The sequence below is a fragment of the Hippopotamus amphibius genome, chromosome 1 (assembly GCF_030028045.1).
Source record: "Hippopotamus amphibius kiboko isolate mHipAmp2 chromosome 1, mHipAmp2.hap2, whole genome shotgun sequence".
NCBI lineage: Eukaryota > Metazoa > Chordata > Mammalia > Artiodactyla > Hippopotamidae > Hippopotamus > Hippopotamus amphibius.
In genome coordinates, this window is record NC_080186.1 from 223,900,940 (window position 1) to 223,918,853 (window position 17,914).

General features: G+C 33.2%; 1 protein-coding gene across 10 annotated transcripts in view; it reads right to left on the bottom strand.

The window, feature by feature from the left end:
- Window positions 1–1,171: 1,171 nt before the first annotated feature.
- Window positions 1,172–17,914, bottom strand: part of ERBIN (erbb2 interacting protein) — a 114,112-nt gene continuing 97,369 nt past the window's right edge. For 2 of the 10 annotated variants that reach the window (XM_057742175.1, XM_057742169.1), the window contains exons 21-27: window positions 15,459–17,007; window positions 11,366–11,509; window positions 8,708–8,827; window positions 6,142–6,351; window positions 4,975–5,067; window positions 4,414–4,488; window positions 1,172–3,430 (exon numbers count right to left, since the gene is read on the bottom strand). In XM_057742175.1, the coding sequence (XP_057598158.1) occupies window positions 3,323–3,430; window positions 4,414–4,488; window positions 4,975–5,067; window positions 6,142–6,351; window positions 8,708–8,827; window positions 11,366–11,509; window positions 15,459–17,007 (2,299 nt within the window). In that variant the 3' untranslated portion in view covers window positions 1,172–3,322. The remainder of the gene's footprint in view (window positions 3,431–4,413; window positions 4,489–4,974; window positions 5,068–6,141; window positions 6,352–8,707; window positions 8,828–11,365; window positions 11,510–15,458; window positions 17,008–17,914) is intronic. The other 8 variants (XM_057742230.1, XM_057742219.1, XM_057742180.1 and 5 more) reach the window with 7 other exon arrangements.

Below are 17,914 nucleotides of genomic sequence, written 5' to 3' on the forward strand. Positions count from 1 at the left end.
CAGAAATACAAGGGATTAAATGGTCAAAGAAAATAGTTGTATACCTTTCTTTTTATGACAATTCTCCTCACCCTGAATTTCATAAAATAAGTCACACAAGTTTAAATAGCATTAGTTTATTACCTATTTACTGTGCTACTTCAAACAATCTAGACATATATAACAAAACCTGGAATGTTTTATAAATGCTAATGGGATTTTCTTTTAAGCACAGCAAACACTTAAAAGTCTAGCTCTGTTCATGGCAATGTCTGTGTTTAAAGAATTTTTCAAGTATATACACATCTTCAAGTCCAAAGAGGTCAGAAAAATATTTACAAAATAAATATGTAGGGAATTTTAGAATTTCATGGACTCAGAGGAAGCAATGATTCCTTAATGAAGCAGCATAAAACTTTAGTTTGTGTAAACAATTCTGTACTGGACACATAATTTTTAATGGTTTGAAATTTTAGGGTGGTCAATTTTAAACACTGTTACTAAAAATAAGACAGTTTTGGTTTTGATGGTTTGCTACATAATACTTATTATGTCAATTAGGGGCACAGAACTTAACTACAAATATTCAAAATATAAACTAAAAATGTCTTTTTCTATTTCCTCAAAAGATCTAAAATTATTACTCTTTTATTCAAATATGGAAATTTTATCATTACCAAAACAAAAATTCTAATGAAGAGTTGTTATTATTTAATTTTAATTTTCCAATATCTTAGAAGGAAATTTCAGCTATTAACTCCAGTGTAAAACTATTTTGCTATTACTTTTTTAAGTTATGTGTTACTTTACTCATCTCGTGACAAACTTTCTTGACTTTGTGTTATGAGAATATTAAAAATTTTTTAAGTTAACTAGAATAAAATAAAACACTAGTGTGTGTAACACTTGTAATATTTCAGTACAGTACGCAGACAACTGACTTAAGGTTAGATCACTGATGAATCAATTGTTCTTTGTGGCTTATTTCCTTTTCCAAAATTATAGTCTGTGTATCTGATTCAAGGTAAAGAAGTTGAAAATGTCAAAATTATACCTATTTTTTTGTTTCCTTATTAAAAGCTGAATGTGACTGTGAAAAACTGAAATAAAAAATGATGGGAATAACTTTAGAATGCCAAAATTAATATTTTAAAACAAACTATGAATAAAGGGAACACCGAGGCTTGTCTTAAAGAAGCTGTTTGTCATTTTTTTAGAGATTACAACACACATACAATAAATGAATTTTATCAAAATACAGCACATTTTTTCTACTATATCCATAAAAATCAATTTCTATGTAAATAGTACTGAAAATCAACTAAAATGAGTTAAAATTTACAAAGAGTTGTTAAAGGGTTTCAATCAATATTATTAAAACTATACAGTACAATAACCAATTCAATTGATAACATCTTGAAAGAAGTGCAGTATTGGAGTTCACATCTTTTTAAAAGTACTGCCTATTTACTCTGACTAGCAAGAAACAAACGAGTCCAACTCACTTTTGCAAAAATAATGTAGCTTGCTGTTTTTGCTAGTCCTATAAAAGACTTAACCTTAAAACAAGGTTGAAGAACAAAGCATAACAGATTAAAAATTCCAAAATTATATTTCTTAGTAATTAAAAATGAATTGCAATAACTGAATATTGCTCTAATGAAAGGCTTCAGACTAGCCTCGACTAAAAACAGTTATTGGTCTTCTCTGGCACTTTTTTCTGGTCCAAATAACCGTGCATTAATTCTTACCATTGCATGTTACTCAAATTTTATTTGATTACATAGACAGAACAAAAAACAAATAAAATTAATGGTCTGAACAAAATTAATAAACCTCTATCAAGTAATTGTTACATTAACTAGGAACAAAGGCAGTTGGTGGTAAAACACTATTACACTGATACACTTAGAAACCCTTTAAAGACTCTGAAGTGTCGAGTTCACATTTAATGTTACCTGTAGGAACAGCCCTTTATTTGAACACCATTACACACTGGTAGGCCTCTAGGACCCATTCCTTTGCTCTACAACTCTCCACAGCAATTCTCTATCACTGTGCCAGTTTCACAAACTTGCTTTGGTTTCCTAGCTCCATGCGTACTGTTTCCTTTTACTTTACCAAGGCAATGTGAGGCCAAACAAAATCAAGAGGCTTTCCTAAATCTTCTCATATTTTGTGTTACAGCAACACAATCTTAAAACTGGCCATTTTAGTTTCATTTGTTGCTTAAAATAAAAATTATAAATTAAGATTAAAATGGAGTACTAATTATAAAACAGATTGCAAGTACCACCACTGGCAAAAAAAATCAAGGGATTTCTGCATCACAGAAAATGCACAGACGAAAAGGAAGGAAGGAAGGAAGGAAGGAAGGAAGGAAGGAAGGAAGGAAGGAAGGAAAGAAGGAAGGAAGGAAGGAGAGAAGCCAGGCAGGCAGGCAGAAAGAGAGAGGGAGAAGAGAAGAGAAGAGAAGAGAAGAGAAGAGAAGAGAAGAGAAGAGAAGAGAAGAGAAAAGAAAAGAGAAAAAAGAAAAGATGCACGGACATGCATCTACAGCACAGTTAAAAATCTCCTGTGACTAAAAACTTGAAAAGTGATTCACTAGTAGTAAATGTATAGTCAATGGCTATGACAAGAACAGATCCTATAGAGCTCATACAATGCAATTATTGTCTTTTTTATTTCTTTAAAAAGACATCACATTTTTTATTGCATTATTCTATTAATAAAAACACATTAACAGCCGATTTTTCATTCTTTGCTTCCAGATTTTTATAGGAAATAACTGTTCAATCTGGCCTTGGAAAGTGAACCCACCAGCACCACCTTCACCTACTCACTCTTCAATTCAATATGCACATAGCAAAAGCCAACACTTCAAATCTCTTGCCCACATTAAAAAAAAGTTTCAGCAGAAAAACATTAATACCAGTTGAATAAAAATAAGGGCATAAAAGCTATGAGATAGATAGCTCTGCCATCTGTCTCTAGGCTACAATCAAGGCTAACTAGAGCCTTGCACAGAGTTCAATCATGTGTATGAAATCCAAAAATAAACCTACACTCTATACAAAAACAACATACATTTGTTTTTGTAGCCTTGATTGCTATGTTTAAAAACCTAACAAGAAGTTTTATATGGTATGAATTCAATAGTCTCCCCTATATACTGTACAGTGGTTCTTTCCCTCTAACCACAAGTTCCATTATTTCATTAATGTACAAATTTGAACATAATTTTTTGAGTTCTTCTTTATATATAAAAATAGTCAAAATATTAACTTCCCCTGCAAGTATCTTCCAATAAATCTTGCTGTCTCCATTTTTTAGTCCACAGCTCTTATGAGGAAACCTCTCGTACAATGATGAGTTCTACTGTGTTCTGGAAAGTTTTTAGCAAGGACACTGCTTGTCCATGTTCAATATTGATAAAACTGTAGCCATTAGCCTAGAAGAAAGGAGAAAAATACTTAAAAAATTTCACAGTAATTTATTTGCATTTCTGCATTTAAATTTCTGCCAGGTAGTCCACAAACCTGGCAGAAAATAAGAATCATTTTGGCAGTTTAAAACAACATCTAGGGCTTCCCTGGTGGCACAGTGGTTAAGAATCTGCCTGCCAATTAGAAGCCACCAACAATGAGAAACCTGCACACCGCAAGGAAAAACAGCCCCTGCTGGCCACAACGAGAGAAAGCCTACATGCAGCAATGAAGACCCAACGCAGCCAATAAATTAAAACAAAATAAAAAAATTAAAAAAATAACAACACCTAGATTCCTGGGCCCTACCCCATCTCTATGGAAACAAAATCTCTGAAGGTGTGACCCAGGAACCTGTATCTTGCCCACATTTTCAGATGATTCTTATGTACCAACCCAACATTAAGAAGCACTTGCCTAAGTCAGACATGGTGTTGTGTGTATACACTAGTGTGCAACTGAGGCCACCAGACTGCAAGGGTAGTAGAGGTCAAGGCCTAGTCTTCCCATTGCCTAGGAGCTACCAGATCAAGAACACTATACATCTTATAGCTTAGGCTAAACATTTAATGAGGTCTTACTATACACCAGACACACAGTTCTAAATGCTTCTTGTGAATTAAATCCTTTAATTCTCATAACACACAAAGGAGATTCTTTCATCATCTTATTTTAGAAGTTAACATTCATAAACTTAAACAAAAGGCTAATATATATTTCAAAAAATTGCTAAGGTGCATTTAAAAATCAGTATGATTTTCCAAGGTGGAAATATTTTAAGCTATGAAAGCACTAGAGAGTAGCCTGTAAGAAATGCCACTGTTTTCATCCACAAATATTTAAAGATAACTTCATAAAATGCCTACTTTCAAATCTGGCATTTAATAATTGCTTGATGAGGAGGGCAGATGTTATAAAACAAACAAACAAACAAATGTATCTTAGTTACCTGAATAATTTTATCACCTGGTTGCAATAATTTTGATGCTGGTCCTTCAGGCTGTACCCTTGTTACAAATATACCCTTTAATAACAACAAAAAAGATAATTATTTAATGGAAAGCAGTATGCATAAATAAAAGAGTATCAGGGAGCAATCTTTTTTTTAATAGTATGCAAATATTTGAATTGTAGTACAAGTTTTCTCCCTGTTTCTTCTGAATAATATTGTGACAATGCTATGTTATTCTGGTAATTCTTACTTTAGTGATTTTTATTAAAGTGATAAAAAAGTTACTAATATAGATGTGAAGAAAAGTATTAACAATTAAAAAATCACTTCACAATATAATGAACATAAAAATTTTTGGTTAAATTTGTATTCCTCAAAAGGTTCATTTGAACTGATCACATTTCAAAACAAAAAGCTGAACAATACAGAGGGAAATCAAAAGGTGATGTCTGTCTAGATCTATATAAATATCTGTTAGATTTTTACTTATGCATATAAGGTACTAACTTATTGAATAAAAATTAATGGGCATTTCAAGGATATATAAACAAAACTCACATCATCATCAGGTCTGAACGGGTTTCCTCTTCCCCCAACCCCTCCTGATATGCTAAATCCAAGTTCTGGATCCTTTTCAACTCTCACTCGAATCTGAGTTAACATGAAAATAAACTTATTACTATATCAGAAAAAGCTACAATACAATAATATCCATACTGGTAAATTAAGTTCAAGAAAATATAAATATGTAAGAATCCACCTAAAATAAATATTTGGGCAGATGAAATGAAACTACAACGTGAAATATTATGTTAATGAGTTAGTGAGTTAAAGGCACAGCTGGAATTATAAAGCATAGCTCCTAAATTAATCTTAATGCTATCTTATGAGGATATGCAACCAATTAATATTGACCTTATATATTTTGGACAGCACGGACTTTAATGACACAGAGCATACACACAAAACATGTATTTTATTATCAGTTTCCATTTGTAATACATCTAAATTACATAGTATTTCTATTGGATGTTTCATAAGACATCTGAAAGATCCCTGGGTGGTTGTTGGATATTAACTCACTTCCTGAATCTGTTTATATGCTTCAAAGGAGCAGGGATTGATGATCAATTGATACTATTTTTTACAACCAAGCTACAGAAAAAGATGCAATAAGTAAATTTTTGTTATAAAACACTCCCTTTCCCCAGAGACCAAAACAAAATGAAGTATTTGTTCTCTACCTAAGTTTCTATTATTTTATTAATAAACTATCAAAATACATGAATACATATATGATTGTTGACTTTTTAAGTACTTTGTAAGATTTAATTCTCAAAGCAGCTTGGAGACTATAGTCCACTTTCAAAAGCTAAGTATCAAATAACAGCTAGCAAACTATAACACACCATTCAAGTTTAATCGTCCACTATTTATATTCCTCAAGAAGGTCTGATCACTGGAGTATCATCAACCAGTTACGGAAAAAACACCACCCTAGGAAAAAAAAAAATCATGCCCTCAACACTACATCCTATGTCAATTTATCAGAACAGGGGGGATCATACCATTAACACCTTATAAACTTAACATGAAACCAAGCCATTAAACAAAATGGTAAAAACTATGTTAAAATTCTATATGGATTTATTGTTATAATTAAATAACCTATAAAATACATTAAAAGCTTAGTCTCATATTCCAAATATTCTTGATCATTCTTACCTCTTGCCTTGCCAGTTCATGGCCTTGTCTAGGAGAACAATGGGGCTGTGTGTATGGAGGCTGGTGGGCCACTTTCAGCATCAAGTAATCAATTAGTTGTTCTCTAGAGGGATGCCTTGCCACAGATGCCTGAGGAAGGGGGTGATGTATTTGACTATAATTTGCCTGAGGCCTGAGAGGCTGGCCCATCTGTCCATTACTCAAAGGCATCTAAGAAAAACATGAAGTGTCTTAAAATGACCAATAATAATGTCTTATTACAAATATTTGGATTTTCTTCTTGGAGCAATATAAAAGCACTAGAGTTTAACATCCTAAATCACACAGTATCATGCCATGTATGCAATTTTTTCTAATTTTACACTTAAAAAAAAAAAAAACCTGTTAATTTCTTAATTCTAAGCTTGCCTGACTGCTCACTGATAAATTCACACTCTTTAAAAGTTTCAAATTAAAGTAAATTGTGTCTACACTTAAAATTATTTGCCTTTCTGTAACCGTAACTCAATGTTACAGTGGTAAACAGCATGCCAAATCTTAAAATTTAAGTAAGCCCATTAAAAAGGACATCTTTTCCCATACTGTATTTAATCTCTCACACACACTGAAAAGATGCATTTGCTGATGTTTTTCTTCAGAATGAAAGTATAACTAGTTTTTGTAGTAGAATTTTTTCATAATCTGAGTATATTCTTCTACCTCTATTCCCTCCTCTCCATAATTAAAAAGCCAACCCAGCTATGCAGTAGAAAATTGATTTATTCCGTGTGTGTGTGTGTATCAAGTTAGGAATTTTTAAACTCTCTAAGTATTAATTCCATACAATGTTAGCCACAAAAATTAAACCTTGACATTTTATTTTTTCTTTTCACAAACTAAACAAAAAACTCTAGATTATTCTGTTGCTGCTAAAGAACTATTTTTGTTTTAAAGTCTCTTGCTTTTTAGACTTAAAAATAACCTTTGTGGAAATGTGATAATAGCTTATTCTGTTAGTGTGAGGAATCTATCTGAAAAATAAGGTTATATTTACATTACAAATATTTGTATATGAAGAGATTTTTGTGTAGAAGAGGAAATACATTTAAGCTATTCAATCATTTAAAACTTCATTGTTAACTATTAACCCACAGGGAAATTACAGAAAAACTGTGAGGGAAATTATTTAGGTCCCATTTCCCTAAAATTATCCAAAGTAGAAAAGTTTGGGAAAACATTATAGCAATAGTTTCAGAACTATGTATCTTCTCATGTTCTTATGTGCATCTTGCTGAGGAATATGAAGTTTGGTTTTAGTGAAGAATATTTTTACTTAAAAGTCCTCTATTTCACTGTATTATACTTGAGAACTTAGTTAATTCTGAAGTCTGGAAACATATATGGGTGTTTCATGACAGGGCACAAAGGTATTATTCTATCAAGAATCTTATATTGCTTGGAGAGAAGAAAGAGGTGTTATATTACCTCTTTTTAAAAAAAAATCATGGTTGTTTCCCACTTGATCACTGTAGAGTGGAAGAATTAATCTGCCCAGGAGTACTTAAATAGTTGTGCAGTTATTTTATTACTTATGCACAACTCTGCAGTTGTGCATAAGTTCCTCCATGTTAATATATTTCTATGTGCAGATTTAATACCTTTATCCTGGGGAGAATACTCCAGACAGTAACTACTTCTGACCCATTCTTAAGACTCCCTGACACCTAGAACTTGGACATACCTGAATGTGTAGAACACATTCTGCTTCAGTGTTAAACATACCCATGGAATATACTAAGCTATGATTAGCAGAAAACTCAAGAGAATAAAAAACAAAACAAATTCAGTAACCCAAACCACAAAATGGATATTAAAAAGAAAAAGAAACTGGATAGTAGAAAAAGAGAAACTGGATAGCAATTAAAACAACAAAAAAAGGGTAAAATAAATAAATACATACAAATTTATATGGCTGGGTTCCTACTCTCAAGAATATAATACATAGCTATGCTTCACAACTATATCTGGTTATACTAGGGATTTGGGCTTAGTTAAGATAAAGAAGAGCCGAGTAAAATGCGAAGGAAAAGAATTATCTATCTGGCATTGGTGACAAAAAAGTAAGCTCTCTAAATGAGTGATGCTTTAGTTATAAAAGTAATAATGATACAACCATCATCTGTACATCTTTCAAGGTGATTTCTAATTACATGTAAAGTGTATTAAAATGCCTTCGTACTCAAGAATTTAAGAAAGCTTCGTATTTAACTCTCCAAATAGTTTTACTATCAAGAATGCCAAAAAGCCTTTGATTCAAAACACAAAGTAAATAGATGATACTACAGAAATCCAAAAAAAACAAAATGACTCTTCAGCGTGGAACAAATCATGGAATAAACTAAGAAATAGCAGAGTGAAATTTTATTTCATATTTCTCAATTATTTAAAAAAACAAAAACCTTACTAATCAAGAGGAAAAGGTCCTGAAAAAAGCATTTTCAGAGTTAAAGCATATATGATATTTCTAGTTCAAAAGCTGTAAAACACAATAAGCTCACAGATACTACTTCATTCCCTGAGCACCTACTTTCATCAAGCTGTCTGGAAGAACATCTTTGTGACTAAGTGTAGCTGATGGGTAGTTCTGCTGTCCTGAAATGAATATATCATCTTGGCAAGGATCTCCTGGACAGGATGTCTGGGGATGCTTCAAATGAGGGGGAAATAAAAAATAACAAATAATGATCTTTAAGATGTGAAACCAAAATGATGATGACACTTGAGAGGAGATGCTGCTAGAAAATGGAAAGATGAAGAACCAACTCAACCATCACCATCATAACTACCGTCAATATCAGCACCTTTATAACGGGTGTTAACTAGATTTATTGCGGTAATCACTTTGCAGTACATACATATATCAAATCATCATGATGTATACCTTGAACTAATATAATGTTATATGTCAATGATATCTCAATAAAACTGGAAAGAATATTAGCACCTTTAACAGTCTTTCAAAGTTAAATGCCAAAATGTTTGCTCTTATGTGAAAAGTATATATGAATATATACTGTTAAGATATTCCTTCATAATGTTTTTAGCTTTATTTACAGTAATACCTAGCTTTTAACACTTAGAGCAATAAATTTAGTTATTAATCCAAGTTGAGTCCCAAATTTTAAGAGCAACTAAAATATAAACACTTCTGCTGGGCACAGCAAAAAGTTTTTTGATGAAGAAATTAACTGCTGTTCTTTTAAGAGCACAGTATCACCCAGGATTTTATTAATGATGAGCAATATCAATAAACATACAGTCTTGTAAAACTTGCTTGAGCTTAATTCCATCATACTAATATTAGCTCATTATTTTCAAAAGCATTGGTCTGGTGAATGCTTTAAGTTTAATTAACTAGAGTTCATATTTTTATACATCAAATAACATCCTTACATTACTGTTTATCTCACTGATACCTTGAGAGAAAAAACAGACTCAATATCTCATTATCTCTGATTATTTCTTATAAATAGGCTGGGAAGTAAGATGCCTATTTTTCAACTTAATGTTGTTCTAAACACACCTAGCTTTATTTTAGAAAACTAAAAAGATTGTGATAAGTAGCAGTATTGTTACCTTTAAAACAGTGTATGGCTGGCAACACAGATATGCAGACTACACCATCATGTTGAAAAATAACCTGAAATCCACTTCATGATGATATGCCATAGGATACACACACATTTAAGGGTTTATAATTTAGTCTTAGGAACCATATCTGCAACAAAGCTATCATGTGCAGTTTGTTGCTAGTTCAAACCATGGCTTAGCGTTTTTAGATGCTGTTTGATCTAATTTTGTTTATTTATACAATGACTATTTTCCATTTCCATTTTTGAGATGTGCTTTCAGAATGTGTAATAATCAACTTAGCTCAGAGCTTGAAGTTTAAGCTCAGGCGTGAATGTAAAACTATGTCTTTAAAAGAACAAGTGCATTATGGATGGAAAAGTTAAACACAACAGACTCAAAGACTCTGACTTTAAGAATAACAAGCAAAAGATATTACTGTTCAAGAATTTGTAAAGAACAATTGTTCCAGATGACTATAAAGACTATCCTGAGTTAATAAAAGCCTCTGATCTTTACCCCCGTGGCTTCGGCTGGAATGAGTGCCAGAAATGCAGTGCTTACTAACCATCATGTCTTCTCTCCCTGTTTCAAACTACTAAGTTACAAAACAATTGCTGCCACTATAATGTAACACAGAAATCAGGTGGTGGCAGGTGACAGGGCAGAGCCAGATGGGTGAGGCCCAGCCAGAGCAAAGTGAATCCAGGATACTGCTCCTACCCTAGAACACAACAGAGTAAAACCAGGAGTATATTAAGAAGCAGTAGGAGATTGGGGGTGGTGGGGAAGGGGACATTCAGGAAAAAGCAAAGGACGCAGAAGCAGAGTCAGTATGGAAATAAAACTATGGGGGAGAGAATAAGGCTTTATTAAGGGAGAAAGGTATTTTCAGGATGGAAGAAGGGGGCAGAAGAAATATTTACTTAGAGGCCATGCTACTACCTCAAGCTGTCATGGAAAGAAAAATTTTAAAACAGTCATGCAGAGTTGTTTGGTTCTTTCTCCTTTTCTGTCATTCTTATCCTCTACCCTTAACTTTCATTAAAAGAATAAAACTTTCTTCTTCCCCACTAATGTTTATGTGGGTAGTAAAGGATTTGGGTTTTGCCTTTTCATTGGTACTTTTTGCAATGTCTCCAGCGTCACATTTAATCATTCTGTAAATTATGATTAAACTTAGTTCCAGGTATTTATTTGCCAACCTTCAATCACTGAAGTGAAAACTATTCTTTCCCACAGCCCCTCTGTGTATTACACATGGCACAGTGTATACTTAAATACTTAAAACCCTGAGTTAGGGAGAGCAAGCTAATTTTAAGAGAAAACACTACAAAGAAAAATAATTTTAAAAAAACCTCTTAGATTCCTAGCACTCACCCCTTTTTGCATAAATAAGAGCTGACTACATCCTTAGTTATGACCCCAGAAACTTAAGAGATGAAGCCTAAATCAGCTTCGCAGAGTTTTACAACTAAGCCATGGAAGAACTGGGGAGGTAGACAAGATATTTAACCCACAGTACTAACTTATTTTCTAGCACTGTAAAACATTAAAATGTGGGTTGTTTTCCTCTTCTATGTACTAAAAGTACTGTTCCACTACAGGTACTCACTCGAAAAATGTGCCCACCAGAACCTCTTCCGTCTGCAATACTCAAGGCAAGACTGCCTTGGCTGCCATGCAGATCCCTAGAGCTGCCATAGTGAAAGTTGCTTACAGCAGTAAAATTGGAATTAAAGGACCTTGACAGCATGCTCTGAATAAAGAGGGGATAGATTCAACAGAGATTAGTGTAGCATGCAAAATTCACAAGACATGTTATATACAGACATATATACGAAGTAACCCCAATACCACGCAGAAATATCATGCAACACTGAATTTTCAGTGCCACTGAAAGAAACTGGCACTATTTACCAGATATTTATGTGAAAACATACTTATACACACATAAATTATATGTAAACCCAACCACTCACATGTTTAAACACCAAAAAAGAAAGTGCAAACATACAGCTGCTTTTATAATGCTATTATGTCTTTTACTCCTAACATATCTTTTATTAGCAGGTCATCAGAAAATAGGAATTGATGTTATACCCAGATATACATCTGTACGTATATAGTTACACACAGAATAAAAACTAATTTCTTTATAAAGACAAACTTTAGCAACAATCAGTTATTTCTAAGTCAAAATGGGTTTTTAGAGAGTCTGCTTCATTTTACAGACACTAATTCTGTCGTATTAAGTAAATGGAGAGTTTAAACATACATAATATAGCACAAAATATATTTGCAAACAAAATACCTGGCTCTTGGCTATTGCAATTTCTAATAAAAATTATCTTCCACATTTAGAAAAATGTCTTATATTAGAGAAAAGTTGAACACACACACAGAGTTTTAGGATATAACACGTAAAAGGCTCCTACTGCTCTACAATTACCAGGAAAAAAATTCCAATAAATCTAGAAAATGCACATGTAAAACTTTTTTCCCATTACAATAAATAGATATTAAAGATTATTATATTTTAGTAGTTAGTAGTGGCTTCGCTGCTTAAGCTTGAAGAACGCTTCAGGTTTCACTGATGGAATCCTTCACAACTGAATTTACATAAATGTCTAATCGCCAATCCCAGAGCTGCCTGAAAAATGCACTTCAATAAAAGCACTGCCTGATTCTCATTGTTCCTGCTTGTTTATTCCCAGAGTTAACTACTGTTCTTTCACATGTGGATGCTTTTAGTCACGTGTCTAAACATTAAGGGTCTGATGGTCAAACTGAGAGAAACCACATTTTGGGCATGACTTGTTAGCAAGCAATACACAAATACTTGTTATGGCTATCATAAGCATTTCTGTATTACTCTCAGGAAATATACAGTTTCTCCAGGTTATGAAGTTGCTCTGTAATACCAAGAAACATTAACATAACATTCCAGAATGAAAAGAATCTGTAAAATTACAATGTACACGTTTAGTTATTTTGTCGATTCTAAAGTAATGACTAAAGAAAAAGTTGAGTTTAATAGGCCAGGCCTGTACTTTCCTAAACCATTTCACGAAGAGTAAGGATTTGGCAGAGGCAATTCAGAGGTTCCCCAAACAACTGATTAGAATGTAAAAATAAATTATACACATAACCACATGCACAAACAAACATTTAAACAACACACACTCATGTGTTACACAGTTTTAACATGTTAACTTGAGTGGGGTCTGATTGACCCATTTTATTAACATGTTGACCATTGAACAAAGCCTTTGCTGTTATCTTTGAACATATGTGAAGTTTCTGTAAATATTTCACTGAGTAAGAATGCTAAAGTTTGGAATAGGTCTGACTTTAAATTCAGGCTTGAACAGAGACATCCACATAAAACTGCACCCTGTCACAATACATCAACACATTGTGCAAACTCAATTAAGTGCTGGGCATATGTCCTGGGCTCTGTTGTTCACTACATGTTAATAGTTGTACAATAGCAAGTGAACACGGAAATCATCGTGTTTTGTTAATCATATTCTGGTTGAGTGCTTCTTATCAGTTTTTAATATAGTAAGGAATACTGGCAAATGCTGACATTAGTAATTTTAATTTTGAAATAAATGTTTATTCCTTTTTTATCTCTGTTGATTTTAATTAAATAAGTCATGAGATTTCTAAGTTGAGATATATTTTATATATTTGTGTTCCAGGTACAGTTTGTTGGGGTGGGGGTGGAGGGGTTACTACTACAAGGTTAAAAAAAACTCAAGTAAGTGTCAATAATTTATTTCTTTCTGTATTACTACTAAACTCCCAGCTGGGCAAAGTAGCAACTTTTCCTCTAGAGGTAGGGCAGGCATTGTGAAATCCCCTGAGGAAATTTTTCAAATGTCCACCATGCCATTAGAATTATGTTTAAGGGAGAGAGGAGGAGATGCAGAGGAGCAAATAGAGATTTTCCATCACCCTCCACCATGTTCAGCCAATGCTTTCAAGTCTGGAGTCTAAATCATGTTGCTCTATGTCCTCAAAAGGCTTTTCCTGATTTCACTGAATTAATTTTCACCTCTAAATTACCAGTGGGCACAACTGGGTAACCACTGTCATGCATTCTCCAAGCAATCACTTAGTAAATTCTAAACATAAAAAGCAGAGATGTACAGTGAACAATGAGATGGCTGCTACTTGCTTCCTATTTACTAAAGTCCAGGCATATCTCTGTCAGACAGGAAAGTAGTGGAGAATAGCCATCTGAGCCGTCAACTAATAATATAATGATAACCAAACTGACCTCTTCCTCCAAATCTGGTATCCTCTTCAATATCCAGTTAATGGCATTCCCAAAAAACAGTTATTCAAGGTACCAATCTCAAGCTTAATCCCTTTTCCTCAATGAATGATTATAGGAATATTCCCATCAGAAGTTAACTCTTATAAAGTCTGTTTCAGAACTGCCTTTTGAATTTGTTCCTTTGCCTCAATTCCACTGATATATTTCTCATTCCATTTATTCTCTGGACCATTAGACAGCCTCATTAACTCAATCAACTTGAAGTTTATTTATAAAACAGCTATGTTACTCCTTTGCTTAACAATTTTCCAAATTCCTTAGATAAAGCAAACAACAGTATGCACAGAATTACAGCTGAAACAAAATGGACAGCTGACAATGAAGTCACCTAATGCTATAGATGCTCAGCTATTTAAGGCTGAGAAGAGAATTAAAAAGAGCTAACAATTACAGATAGAGGTTCAATGTGAATTGACATAAGGTATTTATCACACTTTAGGCATTGATTTCTGAAAAATTTGACTTGAATTTTAAAAAGTGAAGATTAATTGAGGTTGTATACATTCAGCTGTTTTTTAAAAATCTGATATGAATAAACAAAGTTAAAATAATTCTTGGGTAAAATCCACTGAGAGATGTGAAACTAAATCTTGAAGAACAAATATACCTTATATACTTGGGCCACAGAACTGCTCTAAAATACCAGTTTTAAGGATAATTAAAAAAAAATTTTTATCTCCTTTCAAAAACAGAATATCTATACATGAAGTTACAAGCTGAATATGAGCTTATTTCACCAACAATTTCCAAACTACACTAGAGCCACAGACACCTGAATTCAAATAGGTCAGAAATGTGATTCAGGAAAGTCAAGAGTAATCATCATGCCAGAAGCCATCTGAGTCAATGACAGTGTTAGTCATACAACATGAACTGGGGAAAAAATCTTAGGTCAAAGATATACGTTTACAATACATTTCTTGTTATTCTGTTAACAGTATGGTAAATTGCTATTTTTGTACACATATTTACATAATTATAAAGAGACGAGAGCAGGAAGTCAGAAAATACTAAACAGAGGTAAACATGTATATATGTGTATTATTTGTAGTATGTGTGGTACAATCTAAAAGAGATACAGACATAAATATATAAAATGAATGTAAGCCCATTAGAAAACAGTAAGGAGTAAGAGAAGGGAAAGAAGTTCATATTACCATCTCAACTGTTTTGAGTCTGGGTAAGTCTAAACTTGGACCTCAAATCTTACTATCAAAGAAAAACTTCTAGAATGTAAGTATATATTCAATAATTCACAGTATCTTGTTTCATCCTGCTTCAAAAACAAAGGCTGACAAATATTTTAAAGGAAAATTAGTAAATTCATAAATAGGAGAATGAAAAATTCATATTTAATTACCTTTTCTAACTTTTTGGCCTCGATGTGTCGCAGTACTTGTTCTCGCCAATCATGAGGAACTTTACTTTTTCCTGGAGGATCTAATAATGAATGCTCAGAACCAACCCTTGCATTTGGTCTTTTTGAAGGACTAGTCCGTGAATAATTGAAATCACTAACTGACATAGTTCTCTCTGGTATTTCACTAACAGAGGGTCGAGCACTCTGAGGCCTTGATGCATTTGGACCATCAATGCTGTATGTTCGTGCAGAAAGAGGTCTCTGTGACCCTGACATCATTGGAGGAGTTCTTCCCACTGAATGTAACTCTCTGTATGATAAATAATCTCCTTCAGGAACTTGGGCCCGCCTCGTGGGACCTGGCTCACCAAGATTTATGGAGGCCGTAGAGGATACACTACTCTGTCGCTGAATCGTAGTTCGAGTTGCTCCAGGAATAAGTCGGTCATTTGGCGAGATGGCCCACATTTCCCCATGTCTTCCTGGACCAAGTCTCTGATGTAAATGGTATCCAATATTAGCTCGAACGTTGTTATGATTAGAGAAATTCATATTGGCAGAATGTTTAGCATAACTGTGATTTTCTGCACTCTCTGATCTAGGAAAGCGCTGAGGAGGAAAACTGACATGATCTACTTGGGGATTTTGTTTGGAGTGCCACAAAGAGTCCTTGACTGCAGCACTGCTACTGTACTGGACATTATACTGTGGGAGACCATACATTTGAGGCGTAGACTGTGGGCCACTTGTTGTTGGGCCTCTTATTATATTTGGTTCTTCAGGATTATGATTTGAGTCAAACTTGAAAATTGCCTTTGTACCAGATACCAAATCAGAAGATGAAGAAGAACCAGTAAATACCTGCAGTGGTTGATCATACAAAAGCGTAGCTGACTTGCTCCTGACTATATTTTTTCCATCAATAGTAGATGCTACTTTAACTGTTGCACTTGCCTGCTGAGGTCCATTATTACTAAGAATGTCATAGATTTTTAGCCCTCCAGTCTCCATATTAGTTATGCTATGAGATTTCACAACAGATCCAACTGGCCCACTTCTCTGAGGGGAGAGATCTTCAATGCTTTTGGAAAGACCCACATCAACAGAAGAATCGGTGTCATGTGGTTCAGTCCTCCTAGGAGACTGTGGCCTTTCCTCAGAATGTCCATTAACCTTATTTATGCATTCAACATTAGGATACTTGTTTCCATTTTCCAAGTGCTCAGCTTCTCCTTTAGCATTATTGCTTAAAAAACCCATTCCAAGCACTGTCTCCTGTGTCTTTGATCTTTCCATTATCTCTGGTTGAAATGTATCATTAGTTACCAGTTTATTAAGATTCATATTGATATGGTCTAATTTGTGAGACTCATCAGATGTGGATGTTGAGTCAACACCTTTTTCAATAAGAACTAATTGCTCTTCAATATTCAAATCATACTGAGGTAAGTTAAAATCTTTTTTATCAGGAACCTTGATTTTTTCCTCTGTTGAATGATTCAAAATATCTCCATTTTGTAAAAGGCTGTTAAAATTTTCATCTTCTTGCCTAAAACAAAGATAATTATCGCAAACATCATAAAGCCCAGTTTTCTTAGTAATGGGGGAACATTAACAACTAACTAGTTAATGTGTAGGTACACGAAGGTAAGAGTATTGTTGGGAGTTATAGATAAAAGGCATTTATTATCAAGCATGTAATTTTAAAATACTATTGTAAGAGTCAAATAATATAGATTTATATTAAGTGGAGACAAGGTAAACATACTAATTAAAATTCATAGATAAGATTAATTTTCATCAATATTATCACTTTATCACAATACAATTTAATAGAGCTAAATAACGAAGAAAAATGTGCTTATTATATAACAATTCTCTTCTACTGCTGCATCTTTTCATGAATGTGCCAAAACATGAAATGCTTGAAAGATGGGTACATACATGGAGAAAAGCCCTGTAAGTTGAATAGCTGAGTAAAAAGCACAGAATATTTTTACAAATAATTCTGAAACCTCACATTATTGATCAGTTAATCATATAAACTAAGTATTATTAGATTCAATTATATATAAGGAAAGTATACAAAGAACTAAACAATTGCTCAAAGATCTGCAAAATATGAAGAAAGATCAAAAGAGAAACTATATCTAATCATTCTTCTAAGCGACTACACTGTATTTGGCAAATATTTATAAAATGTACCTTTCCAAATTATAGAAGACATTTTATTTCTATTTGGTGACACAAAAATATATTTGTGTCCTCTTTTATAAATATTCAAGCTATGTTTCAACAAATACTCTTTAATACTGATCTTCCCATTAGGTAACAGAAAATAATATTAGAAATACAACAAAAAAAGCTGTGGCTATATTCCTTTCTTAGCCTTTATTTCATTATAAAAAACATGATTTAGAAAAAACTAAACTATTTCCTAACAATATCAATAAAAT